At 45.1% G+C, this 19,287-nt stretch overlaps 1 protein-coding gene across 1 annotated transcript in view; it reads left to right on the forward strand.

Annotated features, from left to right (window-relative positions):
- LOC115166459 (copine-5) overlaps positions 1 to 19,287 on the forward strand; it is a 176,996-nt gene that overhangs the window by 30,355 nt on the left and 127,354 nt on the right. Inside the window, exon 3 of the mRNA XM_029720358.1 lies at positions 4,315 to 4,361. Within this exon, the coding sequence (XP_029576218.1) occupies positions 4,315 to 4,361 (47 nt within the window). The remainder of the gene's footprint in view (positions 1 to 4,314; positions 4,362 to 19,287) is intronic.

The raw sequence follows: 19,287 nt of genomic DNA on the forward strand, positions 1-19,287 counted from the left end.
GTTGCAAAGAAAAAGCCATATCTCAGACTGGCCAATAAAAAGAAAAGATTAAGATGGGCAAAAGAACACAGACACTGGACAAAGGAACTCTGCCTAGAAGGCCAGCATCCCGGAGTCCCCTCTTCACTTTTGACATTAAGACTGGTGTTTTGCGGGTAATATTTAATGAAGCTGCCAGTTGAGGACTTGTGAGGCGTCTGTTTCTCAAACTAGACACTCTAATGTAATGGTCCTCTTGCTCAGTTGTGCACCGGGGCCTCCCACTCCTCTTTCTATTCTGTGCCGTATCTGCACCTACTGTATCGTGATAATATCATATCGTGAGGACCCTGGCAATTCCCAGCTCTACTATACGGGGGATATAGTGCCATTTGGGACGCACATAATGCCATTTCTATGGTCTTACTTTCTAAAGGGATGAAGTATGGAGGAGATTGGAGGAGACATTAAGACCTAACAGGGTCAGAGTTCAATCCTTTAGTGTGTAAAAGAAATCACACTCATACTCCCAGTCCCCTTTTAAAATACCAGGATATAATCTCTCTGTCCCTTTCTAAAATACCAGGATATAATCTTCCTGTCCCCTTCTAAGAGACCAGGATATAATCTCCCTGTCCCCTAATTAGACACCAGGAAATAATCTCTCAATCCCCTTCTAAAATACCAGGATATAATCTCCCTGTCCCCTTCTAAGAGACCAGGATATAATCTCCCTGTCCCCTTCTAAGAGACCAGGATATAATCTCCCCAAATCCCCTTCTAAGAGACCATGGTATAATCCCCCCAGTCCCCTGCTATGAGACAATCGTATAATCCCCCCAGTCCCCTTCTATGAGACCAGGATATAATCCCCCCAGTCCCCTTCTAATATACCAGGGTATAAACCCCCCCAGTCCCCTTCTATGATACCAGGGTATAATCCCTCCCAGTCCCCTTCTCTGAGACAATGGTATAATCCCCCCAGACCCCTTCTATGAGACCAGGGTATAATCCCCCCAGTCCCCTTCTAAGAGACAAGGATATAATCTCCCTGTCTCTTTCTATGAGACCAGGATATAATCCCCCCCAGACCCCTTCTAATATACCAGGGTATAATCCCCCCAGTCCTCTTCTAAGAGATCAGGGTAGGATCCCCCCAGTCCCCTTCTATGAGACAATGGTATAATCCCCCAGTCCCCTTCTATGAGACAATGGTATAATCCCCCCAGTCCCCTCTTTGAGACAATGGTATAATCCCCCCAGTCCCCTTCTATGAGACAATGGTATAATCCCCCCAGTCCCCTTCTATGAGACAATGGTATAATCCCCCCAGTCCCCTTCTATGAGACAATGGTATAATCCCCCCAGTCCCCTTCTATGAGACAATGGTATAATCCCCCCAGTCCCATTCTGTGAGACAATGGTATAATCCCCCCAGTCCCATTCTGTGAGACAATGGTATAATCCCCCCAGTCCCCTTCTATGAGACAATGGTATAATCCCCCAGTCCCCTTCTATGAGACAATGGTATAATCCCCCCAGTCCCCTGCTATGAGACAATGGTATAATCCCCCCAGTCCCCTTCTATGAGACAATGGTATAATCCCCCCAGTCCCCTTCTATGAGACAATGGTATAATCCCCCCAGTCCCCTTCTATGAGACCAGGATATAATCTCACCAGTCCCCTTCTATGAGACCAGGATATAATCTCACCAGTCCCCTTCTATGAGACCAGGATATAATCTCCCAGTCTCCTTCTAAGAGACCAGGGTATAATCCCCCCAGTCCCCCTCTATGAGACCAGGATATAATCTCCCAGTCTCCTTCTATGAGACCAGGATATAATCCCCCCAGTCCCCTTCTATGAGACCAGGATATAATCCCCCCAGTCCCCTTCTATGAGACCAGGGTATAATCCCCCCAGTCCCCTTCTATGAGACAATGGTATAATCCCCCCAGTCCCCTTCTATGAGACAATGGTATAATCCCCCCAGTCCCCTTCTATGAGACAATGGTATAATCCCCCAGTCCCCTTCTATGAGACAATGGTATAATCCCCCCAGTCCCCTGCTATGAGACAATGGTATAATCCCCCCAGTCCCCTTCTAAGAGACAATGGTATAATCCCCCCAGTACCCTTCTATGAGACCAGGATATAATCCCCCCAGTCCCCTTCTATGAGACCAGGATATAATCCCCCCAGTCCCCTTCTATGAGACCAGGGTATAATCCCCCCAGTCCCCTTCTATGAGACCAGGGTATAATCCCCCCAGTCCCCTTCTATGAGACCAGGGTATAATCCCCCCGGTCCCCTTCTATGAGACCAGGGTATAATCCCCCCAGTCCCCTTCTATGAGACCAGGGTATAATCCCCCCAGTCCCCTTCTATGAGACCAGGGTATAATCCCCCCAGTCCCCTTCTATGACACCAGGATATAATCTCACCAGTCCCCTTCTATGAGACCAGGATATAATCTCCCAGTCTCCTTCTAAGAGACCAGGGTATAATCCCCCCAGTCCCCTTCTATGAGACCAGGGTATAATCCCCCCAGTCCCCTTCTATGAGACCAGGGTATAATCCCCCCAGTCCCCTGCTATGAGACCAGGGTATAATCCCCCCCAGTCCCCTGCTATGAGACCAGGGTATAATCCCCCCAGTCCCCTGCTATGAGACCAGGGTATAATCCCCCCAGTCCCCTTCTATGAGACCAGGGTATAATCCCCCCAGTCCCCTTCTATGAGACCAGGGTATAATCCCCCCAGTCCCCTTCTATGAGACCAGGGTATAATCCCCCCAGTCTCCTTCTAAAAGACCAGGGTATAATCCCCCCAGTCCCCTTCTATGAGACCAGGGTATAATCCCCCCAGTCCCCTGCTATGAGACCAGGATATAATCCCCCCAGTCCCCTGCTATGAGACCAGGATATAATCCCCCCAGTCCCCTTCTATGAGACCAGGGTATAATCCCCCCAGTCCCCTTCTATGAGACCAGGGTATAATCCCCCCAGTCCCCTTCTATGAGACCAGGGTATAATCCCCCCAGTCCCCTTCTATGAGACCAGGGTATAATCCCCCCAGCCCCCTTCTATGAGACCAGGGTATAATCCCCCCAGTCCCCTTCTATGAGACCAGGGTATAATCCCCCCAGTCCCCTTCTAAGAGACAATGGTATAATCTCCCCAGTTCCCTTCTATGAGACCAGGGTATAATCCCCCCCAGTCCCCTTCTAAGAGACCAGGGTATAATCCCCCCAGTCCCCTTCTATGAGACCAGGGTATAATCCCCCCAGTCCCCTTCTAAGAGACAATGGTATAATCTCCCCAGTTCCCTTCTATGAGACCAGGGTATAATCCCCCCAGTCCCCTTCTATGAGACCAGGGTATAATCCCCCCAGTCCCCTTCTATGAGACCAGGGTATAATCCCCCCAGTCCCCTGCTATGAGACCAGGGTATAATCTCCCCAGTCCCCTGCTATGAGACCAGGGTATAATCCCCCCCAGTCCCCTTATTACGAATTCCCCTAAAGATGATCAGGACCTTGGGTTATATCTGACAGGTCACATGCCTTGTCCCAGCATACACTGAGAAGGACCTGGGGTGATATCTGACAGGTCACATGCCTTGTCCCAGCATGCACTGAGAAGGACCTGGGGTGATATCTGACAGGTCACATGCCTTGTCCCAGCATGCACTGAGAAGGACCTGGGGTGATATCTGACAGATCACATGCCTTGTCCCAGCATGCACTGATAAGGACCTGGGGTGATATCTGACAGGTCACATGCCTTGTCCCAGCATGCACTGATAAGGACCTGGGGTGATATCAGACAGGTCACATGCCTTGTCCCAGCATGCACTGATAAGGACCTGGGGTGATATCAGACAGGTCACATGCCTTGTCCCAGCATGCACTGATAAGGACCTGGGGTGATATCTGACAGGTCACATGCCCTGTCCCAGCATGCACTGCTTCTTCTGCGCTAGCACCGTTTTGAAGTGAGGAAATAAAAGAGGGAGACCTACTGTTTAGAAATCCTATTTCTGATTATGCAATCATTGTTGCACTGTTGGAGGCTTTGTTAATCGTTAGTGCGTAGTCTCTCACCTGGGGAGATTAATTGCTAGATCTGATAATGTGATACTGGGCAGACAGATAATGAATATTATTAATGATGAATGTGATGATAGAAAAAGCATTTGTTTTGTTTTATGAAGTGAAGAAATGTCACGGTCATTCAAATGTATTTCTAATCTCCCTCCCTCGCTCTCTCTCTCTCTCTCTCCCTCTCTCTCTCTCTCTCTCCACCTCCTTTCCTCCCTCCTTCCCTACCCAGTGGTGGTGTTGTACACTCAGGGCGTGGAGACCAAACAGTGGAGAGAGGTAAGAAGCAGAACAACTCTTTCTCTTTCTCTCTCCCTCTCTCTTTCTCACTCTCTGTCTCTCTCTCTCTCTCTCTCTTTATTTTGCTTTCTACAACAATCTAGACTCAATCAAACCACTCTCCATTCCTTTCAATAACATTTTAGAGTCTCTAGAGTCTAGACTGTAAACTAGTCAACAGAGAGAATGACTGTCTCCCCAGCATCGGTAGCTCAATCAACCTGCATCTCTTTTCCTCTCCATAACAATATAGAATCTAGCTTGTGGAACACTAATTCTAATTGTTCTGGAATTCTCCGACTCAGCAGCAGCACTGTGTTGTGTTCCAGGCCTGTCTGTCTCCAGGTGAATGCTGTTGCTGCTGACAATCATTGTCTATTGATTAGCTTGTGAATATTCATTGCTTGGCTTAGGGCATGTTTTTGCTCTGACCAATTGCTCATTAGGGCGATTGCTGCACATATCGATAAAGATTAGCGTCAGTGTCAGAGTATCTCCAGGTCTGCCAGGAACCTGCCTTTACCCTTAACCCAGGACGGAGTGTCTTCATTGAGGCCCGGAGTTCAGTGAGTTCAGATAGATGTCTGTATAGGTAGTTATACCGCTATATACCGCTCTATACTGCTCTATACCACTCTATACTGCTCTATTCTGCTCTATACTGCTCTATTCTGCTCGATACTGCTCTATACCGCTCTATACCGCTCTATACTGCTCTATACTGCTCTATACCACTCTATACTGCTCTATACCACTCTATACCACTCTATTCTGCTCTATACTGCTCTTTTCTGCTCGATACTGCTCTATACCGCTCTATACCGCTCTATTCTGTTCTATACCGCTCTATACGCTCTATACCGCTCTATACTACCCTATTCTGCTCTATACCGCTCTATTCTGCTCTATACCGCTCTATACCGCTCTATTCTGCTCTATACTGCTCTATACCACTCTATACTGCTCTATACTGCTCTATACCGCTTTATACCACTCTATACCACTCTATACTGCTCTATACTGCTCTATACCGCTCTATACTGCTCTATACCACTCTATACCCCTCTATACTACTCTATACTGCTCTATTCTGCTCTATACTGCTCTATACTACTCTATACCGCTCTATACTGCTCTATACCCCTCTATACTACTCTATCCTGCTCTATACCGCTCTATACTATTCTATACCACTCTATACCCCTCTATACTGCTCTATACCACTCTATACTGCTCTATACTGCTCTATACCACTCTATACCGCTCTATACTACTCTATACCGCTTTATACTGCTCAATACCACTCTATACTGCTCTAAACTGCTGTATAACGCTCTATACTGCTGTATACTACTCTATACTGCTCTATACTACTCTATACCGCTCTATACTGCTCTATACCACTCTATACCGCTCTATACTGCTCTATACCACTCTATACTGCTCTATACCGCTCTATACTGCTCTATACCGCTCTATACTACTCTATACTGCTCTATACTACTCTATACCCCTCTATATCGCTCTATACTACTCTATACTGCTCAATACTACTCTATACCCCTCTATACCCGGAAGATATAACCTGAGCCACATTCAGTTGCAAAACATTCTCGAGCATTGCAGATAGAAAGTCCATGAATAGAGCCGATGTGATATTCCTTATTCTACATGTCGGAGAGGCATGTTTGTTCTACATAGCATATTTCTATCTGAACGTCAAAAGACGTTGTGTCCTGCTGAACGTGCTCCTAGGTTAAAATACTATGACTCTTTCTTTATAAAAAACTTTAGCTGTTGGCCTCCCGAGTGGCTCAACTGTCTAAGGCAGGAGTCACTACAGACCTGGGTTCGATCCCAGGCTGTGTCTCAGCCGGCCGCGACCAGGAGACCCATGAGGCAGCGAACAATTGGCCCAGCGTCGTCCGGGTTAGGGGAAGGTTTAGCTGGCTGGGATTTCCTTGTCCCATCACACTCTAGCGACTTCTTGTGGCGGGCCGGGCGCGTGCACGCTGACTTCGAACGCCAGTTGTGTGGCTGGCTTCCGGGTGAAGAGAGCAGTGTGTCAAGAAGCAGTGCGGCTTGGGAAGGTCGTGTTTCAGAGGAGGCATGACTCTCGACCTTTGGCTCTCCCAAGTCCGTACGGGAGTTGCAGAGATGGGACAAGACTGTAACTACCAATTGAATATCACAAAAAAGGGGTTAACATTTTTTACTTTAGCAGAGCTTGCCTGCCAGGTGCCATGGAACCAATTAATTGATGTGCATTTGGCACGTAGAATCCAAAAAGTTACAGCAATGCACTATAGCACATGGAAATGCCCAAACTCTTCCTCTCACTGTGTATGGCTGTGAAGCTTCCTCTCACTGTGTATGGCTGTGAAGCTTCCTCTCACTGTGTATGGCTGTGAAGCTTCCTCTCCCTCTCTTCCTCTCACTGTGTATGGCTGTGAAGCTTCCTCTCCCTCTTTTCCTTTCTCTGTTCCTCTCTTCTTTTATCTGTTCCTCTCTTCTTCTCTCTGTTCCTCTCTCTTCTTCTCTAGGTTCCTCTCTTCTTCTCTTTGTTCCTCTCTTCTCTTTGTTCCTCTCTTCTTCTCTCTGTTCCTCTCTCTTCTTCTCTCTGTTCCTCTCTCTTCTTCTCGATGTTCCTCTCTCTTCTTCTCTTTGTTCCTCTCTCTTCTTCTCTCTGTTCCTCTCTCTTCTTCTCTTTGTTCCTTTCTCTTCTCTCTGTTGTTATCAGGTTACATGCCACCCGCTAACAGATAACAAGCTCAGGGTGCAGCGGGCACTAAATCTCTATTTTTAAAGAGATATGGGGTCTGTTATTTGGCTCAGGGCAGATTGGCTTTGTGAGCCAGAGTCAAGCTGTGTACAGTTGATAAAGCTAAGCGTTGGTGTCAGCCCCTCTCTCATCAAATGTGTTTTTGTCCTCCTTGTGTTGAGTTAGTAGATACGGTCTGAGCTCTCCTCTGTCTCACCCTGCCACAGACCGCCTGTAATCACATTACTCTTATTTCTGTGGGTGGAACTCTTCCTATCTATCCACTGTCTCTTATAGCCCTAGTACTGTAGGAGGGATTCTGCTCTGTGGGAGGATGAATTTTTTTATTTGTTTTATTAGAATAGACAAAGGTTAGACTAAATGAGAAGGGGAGGCAGATGAGAGTTGTTGGAGACAGACAAGGAACTTTTCTATCTATCTACTCTATAAGAGGACCTGTCATATCTACTGTGGGAGAACCTGTCATATCTACTGTGGGAGGACCTGTCATATCTACTGTGGGAGAACCTGTCATATCTACTGTGGGAGGACCTGTCATATCTACTGTGGGAGGACCTGTCATATCTACTGTGGGAGGACCTGTCATATCTACTGTGGGAGAACCTGTCATATCTACTGTGGGAGGACCTGTCATATCTACTGTGGGAGGACCTGTCATATCTACTGTGGGAGAACCTGTCATATCTACTGTGGGAGGACCTGTCATATCTACTGTGGGAGAACCTGTCATATCTACTGTGGGAGGACCTGTCATATCTACTGTGGGAGGACCTGTCATATCTACTGTGGGAGGACCTGTCATATCTACTGTGGGAGGACCTGTCATATCTACTGTGGGAGGACCTGTCATATCTACTGTGGGAGGACCTGTCATATCTACTGTGGGAGGACCTGTCATATCTACTGTGAGAGGACCTGTCATATCTACTGTGGGAGGACCTGTCATATCTACTGTGGGAGGACCTGTCATATCTACTGTGGGAGGACCTGTCATATCTACTGTGGGAGGACCTGTCATATCTACTGTGGGTGGACCTGTCATATCTACTGTGGGAGGACCTGTCATATCTACTGTGGGTGGACCTGTCATATCTACTGTGAGAGGACCTGTCATATCTACTGTGGGAGGACCTGTCATATCTACTGTGGGAGGACCTGTCATATCTACTGTGGGAGGACCTGTCATATCTACTGTGGGTGGACCTGTCATATCTACTGTGGGAGGACCTGTCATATCTACTGTGAGAGGACCTGTCATATCTACTGTGGGAGGACCTGTCATATCTACTGTGGGAGGACCTGTCATATCTACTGTGGGAGGACCTGTCATATAGTACCTCCATACCTCTGCTCCATATAGTACCTCCATACCTCTGCTCCATATAGTACCTCCATACCTCTGCTCCATATAGTACCTCCATACCTCTGCTCCATATAGTACCTCCATACCTCTGCTCCATATAGTACCACCTCCATACCTCTGCTCCATATAGTACCTCCATACCTCTGCTCCATATAGTACCTCCATACCTCTGCTCCATAGTACCTCCATACCTGTCTGCCATATAGTACCTCCATACCTCTGCTCCATATAGTACCTCCATACCTCTGCTCCATATAGTACCTCCATACCTCTGCTCCATATAGTACCTCCATACCTCTGCTCCATATAGTACCTCCATACCTCTGCTCCATATAGTACCTCCATACCTCTGCTCCATATAGTACCTGCATAGTAATTACCTTGAAGGATGAGCAATGCAATACGTGGACTTTATTGTTGTTAGTTCTGTGATGAAAGGAAAGTTCTACCTACAGTATTCTTTTAAAACGTAGTTGTTGTCTTTCAGGGTTCATGCCAGACAGTGGCTCTTCTGACTCATTTTGGATTCTCCATTTGTTAAGCAATAGGTTGGGCTATGTCGGTCAATCAATCACCTCATGTTGTACTGAGATCAGATTACTTTACAATCCCCAAGATGGATCTACACAATACTTGCTTTAATATATAATGTATGGGTTGTAATGTTTGTAATGTATAATTACCCCATTAACTATTCCATAGCATTCAGCTGAGCTGACAGATATATTGATGTAGTTAGTGGCTTAATAAGTGGTTTTCCTGGTACAAACTCCCTGTTGTTCCTTGTAGTTCAGACTCCCCAGGTCTATTGGTCCAGGCTTTACATAAATCACATTCATCTTATATTATCTCCACATCTCCTCCTCACAATGTATTCTAGTTAAGGTTAGAGAGAAGGCTGAGAGTAGGCTGAATACGAGATAGATCACATTACACGTTCCTGTTATTCCGAGCTGGATTCTCCCACATCTCCACATCTCCTCCTCACAATGTATTCTAGTTAAGATTAGAGGGAAGGAAGCGGAGGTTGTGCAAAGTCAGATTCCTGTATCCGACATCTCACTCTATAATATATTGTTGTTAAGCTTCCAGAGAAGGTTGTGAGGAGGATTTAACCAGCATCTCCTCCCCACAATGTATTCCAGTTAAAGGGGCAATCTGGGATTGGTACATCACCCTTCTCCAGCGCCATCCTTGAACTGTTTACCAAAACAAATGGCTGGGTGTGAACGCTTTGTTGTTTTTGGAATCCCAGATTGCCTCTTTACGGATAGCGGAGCAGAGTCTGAACGACATCTCTCCCCACAATGTACAGTGCCTTCAGAAAGTATTCACACCCCTTGACTTACTGTATAATAACAATGTGTTGTAGGTTAGAGGGGTGAAGTCATCTCTCCCACAACGTCTTCTATTCTTAAAGGGAGAAAGCTGAGGCTCCCCCCCACAATGCATTCTAGTTCAGGTTCCCGAGTGGCACAGCGGTCTAAGGCACTGCATCTCAGTGCTAGAGTCGTCACTACAGACCCTGGTTAGATTCCAGGCTGTATCACAACCGGCTGTGATTGGGAGTCACCTAGGGCGGTGCACAATTGTCCCAGCATCAGTGTTAGTGTTTAGCCGGGGTAGGCCGTCATTGTAAATAAGAATTTGTTCTTAACTGACTTCCCTAGTTAAATGAAGGTTAAATTAATAAATAAAAGGTTACAGAGGGGCAGCAGAGAGGTGCAGCAGAGAGGTGCAGCAGAGAGGTGCAGCAGAGAGGTGCAGCAGAGAGGTGCAGCAGAGAGGTTCAGCAGAGAGGTGCAGCAGAGAGGTGCAGCAGAGAGGTGCAGCAGAGAGGTGCAGCAGAGAGGTTCAGCAGAGAGGTGCAGCAGAGAGGTGCAGCAGAGAGGTGCAGCAGAGAGGTTCAGCAGAGAGGTGCAGCAGAGAGGCAGCAGAGAGGGGCAGCAGAGAGCAGAAGCCCTAACATCTGAGAGCCCACAGCAGGGTTTGTCTGTCTGAGGTTGACAGGTGATGGTAGTGCTGCCTGGCTGATCCTGGCTCCCACTGTGCAGAGCCAGAGGGGACATCCAGGTTAGGCTTCTTGGCTCAGAGAGGGGATCTTGACTGGTCCTAAATCTACAGTTAGGTCAGAGATGGACAGAATACGAGAGAGATAGAAAGGAAGAGCCTTTAGCCGTTAGCCCTGTGATGGGGTAGTGCAGTGTAGATTCTCAACAATATCCTGTATCTATAACAGCAGATAAGCGTGTGTGAATTTGGTATAACAGGTAGCAATACTGTACTTTATTGTGTGTGATTTTCCTGTAACAGACAGCAACAGAATGCAGTACTACATAATGTATGAGCTTCCCTATAACAGACTGCAGTACTACATACTGTATGAGCTTCCCTATAACAGAATGCAGTACTACATACTGTATGAGCTTCCCTATAACAGACTACAGTACTACATACTGTATGAGCTTCCCTATAACAGACTACAGTACTACATACTGTATGAGCTTCCCTATAACAGACTACAGTACTACATACTGTATGAGCTTCCCTATAGCAAACTGCAGTACTACATACTGTATGAGCTTCCCTATAACAGACTGCAGTACTACCTTCCCTGTAGCTCAGTTGGTAGAGCATGGTGTTTGCAACGCCAGGGTTGTGGGTTCGATTCCCACGGGGGGTCAGCACAGAAAAAAATTTATGAAATGTATGCATTCACTACTGTAAGTCGCTCTGGATAAGAGCGTCTGCTAAATGACTAAAATGTAAATGTAAATGTACATACTGTATGAGCTTCCCTATAGCAGACTGCAGTACTACATACTGTATGAGCTTCCCTATAACAGACTGCAGTACTACATACTGTATGAGCTTCCCTATAACAGACTGCAGTACTACATACTCTATGAGCTTCCCTATAACAGACTACAGTACTACATACTGTATGAGCTTCCCTATAACAGACTGCAGTACTACATACTGTATGAGCTTCCCTATAACAGACTACAGTACTACATACTGTATGAGCTTCCCTATAACAGACTACAGTACTGTGTAGTGTAACAGACTGCAGTACTGTGTAGTGTAACATACTGCAGTACTGTGTAGTATAACAGACTGCAGTACTGTGTAGTATAACAGACTGCAGTACTGTGTAGTATAACAGACTGCAGTACTGTGTAGTGTAACAGACTGCAGTACTGTGTAGTGTAACAGACTGCAGTACTGTGTAGTGTAACAGACTGCAGTACTGTGTAGTATAACAGACGGCAGTACTGTGTAGTATAACAGACTACAGTTTGGGCTGTTGAGGTGACTGTATTACCGCTACAACAGCAGTCATGAATCATGACCACAGTAGAATTCCACGTGACCGTTGAGTCATGGTAATTTCCTGTTATGCACTCTGGACATGCTTTGGTAGTACCCAACTCGCTAACGACCATCAGGTCCTAAGGGCCTGGTACTCAGGGCTCTATTGTCCCTCCATCAGGTCCTAAGGGCCTGGTACTCAGGACTCTATTGTCCCTCCATCAGGTCCTAATGGCCTGGTACTCAGGGCTCTATTGTCCCTCCATCAGGTCCTAATGGCCTGGTACTCAGGGCTCTATTGTCCCTCCATCAGGTCCTAAGGGCCTGGTACTCAGGGCCCTATTGTCCCTCCATCAGGTCCTAATGGCCTGGTACTCAGGGCTCTATTGTCCATCTAACCACTCTGACATCAATGCAAATGAAATGGAAAATCACATCAAACACTTATCATTAAAACGGTTATTTTTTTTTTTTTACTCACCTCACTGTGATGATCCATTTGAAGAAAGAAGTTTATCACAGGTTGAAACTGAGTGATAAAACATGGTCGTTGTGGATGTTGTTTCAAAGCCTGACAACAGGAAATGGTGATGATTAATTTAAAAACACATCCGTACGCATATTAGAACTCATGCATAGGATTATCACCCCAGCACGAAAAAAAAATTACTGAATTAAAATGAGGATTGTTCCATTATACAAAATATAGCTTACCATATATTACGTATGCCAGAAAATTATAAAACAAAACTGATTTAAGATGTCTCTGGTGCGTAACGGGTCTAGTCTATACTCCAAAATAAAACAAATGATGTGTGGAATGAAGTACGTGTTCTTATATGTATTTCTCAGCTGCTCATATTAAACACAGCTCCGCTATAAAACCCAAGTAGCCTACCAGGCATCACTGAAAAACAGAGCAGTGGGAAAGCGCACGGCCTCCATTCACTATTGGAGTACATAGATTACTTTTTTTTCTCCCCCCTGCCCCTGTTCCTTCCCATTTGATAATGGGCCGTTCTAAATCGAAACTGATTTTAACTAATTAGTAAAGACCAGATTAAATTGAGAATAGTCTGATGGGTGAAAATATGATCACTTGATGAGAGAACAGCTGTGCAGCCTGAGGGAAGGAACAGAGAACAAGCTTTTTTTGAGACTTTCTCAAATCATCGACAGTCTATAGTTCCATCATGCAGCCCATATATGTGTTGATTTCTGAGACATTCTAAGGTTTGTATCATTCACAACTAAAGTTGCCAAATAACTCTAAATCTATCTTATAGGACCTGTTTCAAATGATTACTTTAATGCTCAACATAGCCACTTCATATGCGCACTCACTCCGGAATGGGAAAAAATATCCTTTCCATTTTATTAAGCTAAGTTCAATCATTTTTTTCTTTATTATATAATAAAGCATATCTAGTCTTCTAATTGAACAAGTCTACAGTCTATATCATGGAACATAGACAGATAACATACAGTATCTAGTCTGATAAATGAACAAGTCTACAGTCTATATCATGGAACATAGACAGATAACATACAGTATCTAGTCTGATAAATGAACAAGTCTACAGTCTATATCATGGGGCATAGACAGATAACATACAGTATCTAGTCTGATAAATGAACAAGTCTACAGTCTATATCATAGACAGATAACATACAGTATCTAGTCTGATAAATGAACAAGTCTACAGTCTATATCATGGAACATAGACAGATAACATACAGTATCTAGTCTGATAAATGAACAAGTCTACAGTCTATATCATGGGGCATAGACAGATAACATACAGTATCTAGTCTGATAAATGAACAAGTCTACAGTCTATATCATAGACAGATAACATACGGTATCTAGTCTGCTAAATGAACAAGCCTACAGTCTATATCATAGACAGATAACATACAGTATCTAGTCTGATAAATGAACAAGTCTACAGTCTATATCATGGGGCATAGACAGATAACATACAGTAGGCCAACTCCTATTCTGTTCTCCTGAAGAAAAAAAACATTCATATCATGTTTCTTTAGACATGCCTAAAGTAAAAAATTGATTTATTGTGATGATGTATATTGATTTATTAGACATTATTAAATGTAGATGTTCCATCAGAGGCTTCTATGTGTGGAGGCCTGGAGACGCTAAACGTGTTTATGTTAATTAACGGTAAATTACCGTGAGACAGACAGGCTTTTGCATGACAATAACCGGCTGACAAAACTTCATGACCACTACAGCCCTGACTGCAGTACTGTGTAGTATAACAGACGGCAGTGCTGTGTAGTATAACAGACGGCAGTACTGTGTAGTATAACCGTCAGCAGTACTGTGTAGTATAACAGACGACAGTACTGTGTAGTGTAACAGACTACAGTACTGTGTAGTGTAACAGACTGCAGTACTGTGTAGTATAACAGACGGCAGTACTGTGTAGTATAACAGACTGCAGTACTGTGTAGTATAACAGACTGCAGTACTGTGTAGTATAACAGACTGCAGTACTGTGTAGTATAACAGACGGCAGTACTATGTAGTATAACAGACGGCAGTACTGTGTAGTATAACAGACTGCAGTACTGTGTAGTATAACAGACTGCATTACTGTGTAGTATAACAGACTGCAGTACTGTGTAGTATAACAGACTGCAGTACTGTGTAGTATAACAGACGGCAGTACTGTGTAGTATAACAGACGGCAGTACTGTGTAGTATAACAGACTGCAGTACTGTGTAGTATAACAGATGGCAGTACTGTGTAGTATAACAGACTGCAGTACTGTGTAGTGTAACAGACTACAGTACTGTGTGGTGTAACAGACGGCAGTACTGTGTAGTATAACAGACTGCAGTACTGTGTAGTATAACAGACTGCAGTACTGTGTAGTATAACAGACGGCAGTACTGTGTAGTATAACAGACTGCAGTACTGTGTAGTATAACAGACGGCAGTGCTGTGTAGTATAACAGACTGCAGTACTGTGTAGTATAACAGACGGCAGTACTGTGTTGTATAACAGACTGCAGTACTGTGTAGTATAACAGACTGCAGTACTGTGTAGTATAACCGTCTGCAGTACTGTGTAGTATAACAGACTGCAGTACTGTGTAGTATAACAGACTGCAGTGCTGTGTAGTATAACAGACTACAGTACTGTGTAGTGTAACAGACTGCAGTACTGTGTAGTATAACAGACTGCAGTACTGTGTAGTGTAACAGACTACAGTACTGTGTAGTGTAACAGACTGCAGTACTGTGTAGTATAACAGACTGCAGTGCTGTGTAGTATAACAGACTGCAGTACTGTGTAGTATAACAGACTGCAGTACTGTGTAGTATAACAGACTACAGTACTGTGTAGTGTAACAGACTGCAGTACTGTGTAGTGTAACAGACTACAGTACTGTGTAGTATAACAGACTGCAGTACTGTGTAGTATAACAGACTGCAGTACTGTGTAGTGTAACAGACTACAGTACTGTGTAGTGTAACAGACTGCAGTACTGTGTAGTGTAACAGACTACAGTACTGTGTAGTGTAACAGACTGCAGTACTGTGTAGTGTAACAGACTGCAGTACCGTATCATTAAGACTGCTCATTAAGACCTGACTCTGTAATGATTCATTCTCTCTGTCAGTTTATGGTAAGTAACACTTTCTACTGGGCCATCATTAATTCATGTTCATCTCAAAGACTGAGCTAGGCCTCTCAACATGCATTATTCATAACAGACACAATTATCTGAGGGAACAAACTAACCGCAGCACAGAGGTGTGTGTGTTGTGTGTCCGTGCGTGTGTGTGTGTGTGTGTGTGTGTGTGTGTGTGTGTGTGCGTGCATGTGTGCTTTTCAGCACCAAGCATCCTCACAACATCACGCACATGCTCTCTCTCTCTCTCACACACACACACACACACACACACACACACACACACACACACACACACACACACACACACACACACACACACACACACACACACACACACACACACACACACACACACACACACACACACACACATTACAGCATCAGACAGTAGTTTGTACTATTACAGTTATAGCATCTCATCTTCTCACGCTTTAGTTGAAATCAAATCAAATGTTATTGGTCATATACACATGGTCAGCAGATGTTATTGTGAGTGTAGCGAAATGCTTATGCTTCTAGATCTGACAGTGCAGCAGTATCTGACAGGTAATATCTAACAATTCCACAACAAATCCTAATACACACAATCTAGTAAAGGAATGGGATGAGAATATATAAGTATAAAATTATTATTGTCCATGATGAACTTTTTTGCTGTGACATCGGGTGCTGTAGGTGTCCTGGAGGGCAGGTAGTTTGCCCCCGGTGATTCGTTGTGCAGACCGCACCACCCTCTGGAGAGCCCTGCGGTTGTGGGCGATGCAGTTGCCGTACCAGGCTGTGATACAGCCCGACAGGATGCTCTCGATTGTGCACCTGTAAAAGTTAGTGAGGGTTTTCGGTGACAAGCCACATTTTTTCAGCCTCCTGAGGTTGTAGAGGTGCTGTTGGCCCTTCTTCACCACCCTGTCTGTGTGCGTGGACCATTTCAGTTTGTCGGTGATATGTACACCGAGGAACTTAACTTTCTACCTTCTCCACTACTGTCCCGTCGATGTGGATAGTGGGGTGCTCCCTCTGCTGTTTCCTGAAGTCCACAATCATCTCTTTTGTTTTGCTTACATTGAGTGAGAGGTTATCAGCCTGACTAACCGGTGTCTGTATGTAGCCTTGCTACTTTTATAGCCTCGCTACTGTATATAGCCTGTCTTTTTACTGTTGTTTTATTTCTTTACCTATCTATTGCTCACCTAATACCTTTTTTGCACTATTGGTTACAGCCTGTAAGTAAGCATTTCACTGTAAGGCGACTGGAAACATGGAAACATGGCTGAAATACCTGATATATTTGGCGCACGTGACAAATAAACTTTAATTTGATTTATTTTCCTGACACCACACTTCGAGGGCCCTCATCTCCTCCCTGTAGGCTGTCTCGTCATTGTTGGTAATCAAGCCTACCACTGTTGTGTCGTCTGCAAACTTGATGATTGATTTGGCGGCGTGCATGGCCACGCAGTCATGGATGAACAGGGAGTATAAGAGGGGGCTGAGCACGCACCCTTGTGGGGCCCCAGTGTTGAGGATCAGCAGGTATTCATCATGTCCAGATGGGATAGGGCAGTGTGATGGTGATTGCATCGTCTGTGGACCTATTGGGGCGGTAAGCAAATTGAAGTGGGTCTAGGGTGACAGGTATGGTGGAGGTGATATGATCCTTGACTAGTCTCTCAAAGCACTTCATGATGACAGAAGTGAGTGCTACAGGGCGGTAGTCATTTAGCACAGTTACCTTAGCTTTATTGGGAACAGGAACAATGGTGGCCCTCTTGAAGCATGTGGGAACAGCAGACTGGGATAGGGATTGATTGAATATGTCCGTAAACACACCAGCCAGCTGGTCTGCACATGCTCTGAGGACGCAGCTAGGGATGCTGTCTGGGCCGACAGCCTTGCGAGGGTTAACACATTTACATGTTTTACTCACGTCGGCAATGGAGAAGAAGAACCCACAGTCTTTGGTAGCGGGCCGTGTCGGTGGCACTGAATTGTCCTCAAAGCATGCAAAGAAGTTATTTAATTTGTCTGGAAGCAAGACGTCGATATCCGCGACTGGGCTGGTTTTCTTTTTGTACTCCGTGATTGTCTGTAGACCCTGCGACATACGTCTCGTGTTTGAGCAGTTGAATTGTGACTCCACTCTGTCTCTATACTGACACTTTGCTTGTTTGATTGCCTTACGGAGGGAATAACTACACTGTTTGTAGTCAGCCATGTTTCCAGTCGCCTTTCCCTGATTAAATGCGGTGTTACGTGCTTTCAGTTTTGCGCAAATGCTGCCATCAATCCACGGTTTCTGGTTAGGGAATGTTTTAATTGTCACAGTGGGCACAACATCTCCTATACAATTCCTTATAAACTTGCTCACCGAGTCAGCATATACGTCAATGATGTTCTCTGAGACTACCCGAAACATATCCCAGTCCACGTGATTGAAGCTATCTTGAAGCGTGGAATCCGATTGGTCAGACAAGTGTAGGATAGACCTAAGCATGGGTGCTTCCTGTTTAGTTTCTGCCTATAGGTGGGGAGCAACAAGATGGAGTCATGGTCAGATTTTCCAAAAGGAGGGTGGGGGAGGACCTTGTATGCATCGCGGAAGTTAGAGTAGCAATGATCGAGTGTGTTACTCGCTCGTGTACTGCAATCGATACGCTGATAGAATTTAGGTAGCCTTGTTCTCAGATTAGCTTTGTTAAAATCACCAGCTACATTAAATGCAGCCTCAGGATATATGGTTTCCAGTTGCGTAAAGTCCAGTGAAGTTCCTTGATGGCCTTCTCGGTATCCGCTTGCGGGTGTGATATACACAGCTGTGACGATGACCAAGGAGAGTTCTCTTGGGATATAATACAGTCGGCATTTGATTTTGAGGAATTCTAGGTCAGATGAATAAAAGGACTTAAGTTCATGTATGTTGTTACAACTACACCATGAGTCGTTAATCATGAAACATACACCCCTGCTCTTCTTCTTACCGGAGAGATGTTTATTCCCGCTGCACTGAAAATCCCGTTGGCTGTACTGACTCTGACAGCATGTCCCAAGCTAGCCATGTTTCCTTGAAACAGAGTATGTTACAATCCCGGATATCTCTTTGGAAAGCAGCTCTTGCCCTGATTTCGTCGACTTTGTTAACTAGGGACTGGACATTAGTGAGTAATATACTCGGAAGCGGTGGGTGGTGTGCGCGCATCCGAAGCCTCACTAGAAGACCACTCCGGCACCCTCTCCTCCGACGGTGTTGTTTTGGGTCGGCCTCTGGAATCAGTTCAAATGCCCTGGGAGGTGCAGACAAAGGATCCGCTTTGGGAAAGTCGTATTCCTGGTCGTAGTGTTGGTTGTGCTGGTAAGTTGACGTCTCCTCTGATATCCAATAGTTGTTCCCGGCTGTATGTAATAACACTTAAGGTTTTCTGGGCTAACGATGTAAGAACTAATACATAAAAAAACGAAGGACTAGAAGCGAAGCTGCCATCTCTATCGGCGCCATCTTACATGCTTTAGTTCACACGCTTTAGTTCACACGCTTTAGTTCACACGCTTTAGTTCACACGCTTTAGTTCACACGCTTTAGTTCACACGCTTTAGTTCACACGCTTTAGTTCACATGCTTTAGTTCACACGCTTTAGTTCACACGCTTTAGTTCACACGCTTTAGTTCACACGCTTTAGTTCACATCCTTTAATTCACACTCTTTACTTCACTTAAGTTCACAGAGATGAGAGGAGAGGAGAGGGGAGAGGAGGGGGAGGGGAGGAGAGGAGAGGAGAGGGGAGGGGAGGGGAGAGGAGAGGGAGG

Source organism: Salmo trutta, chromosome 28, assembly GCF_901001165.1.
Source record: "Salmo trutta chromosome 28, fSalTru1.1, whole genome shotgun sequence".
Classification (NCBI taxonomy): Eukaryota; Metazoa; Chordata; class Actinopteri; order Salmoniformes; family Salmonidae; genus Salmo; species Salmo trutta.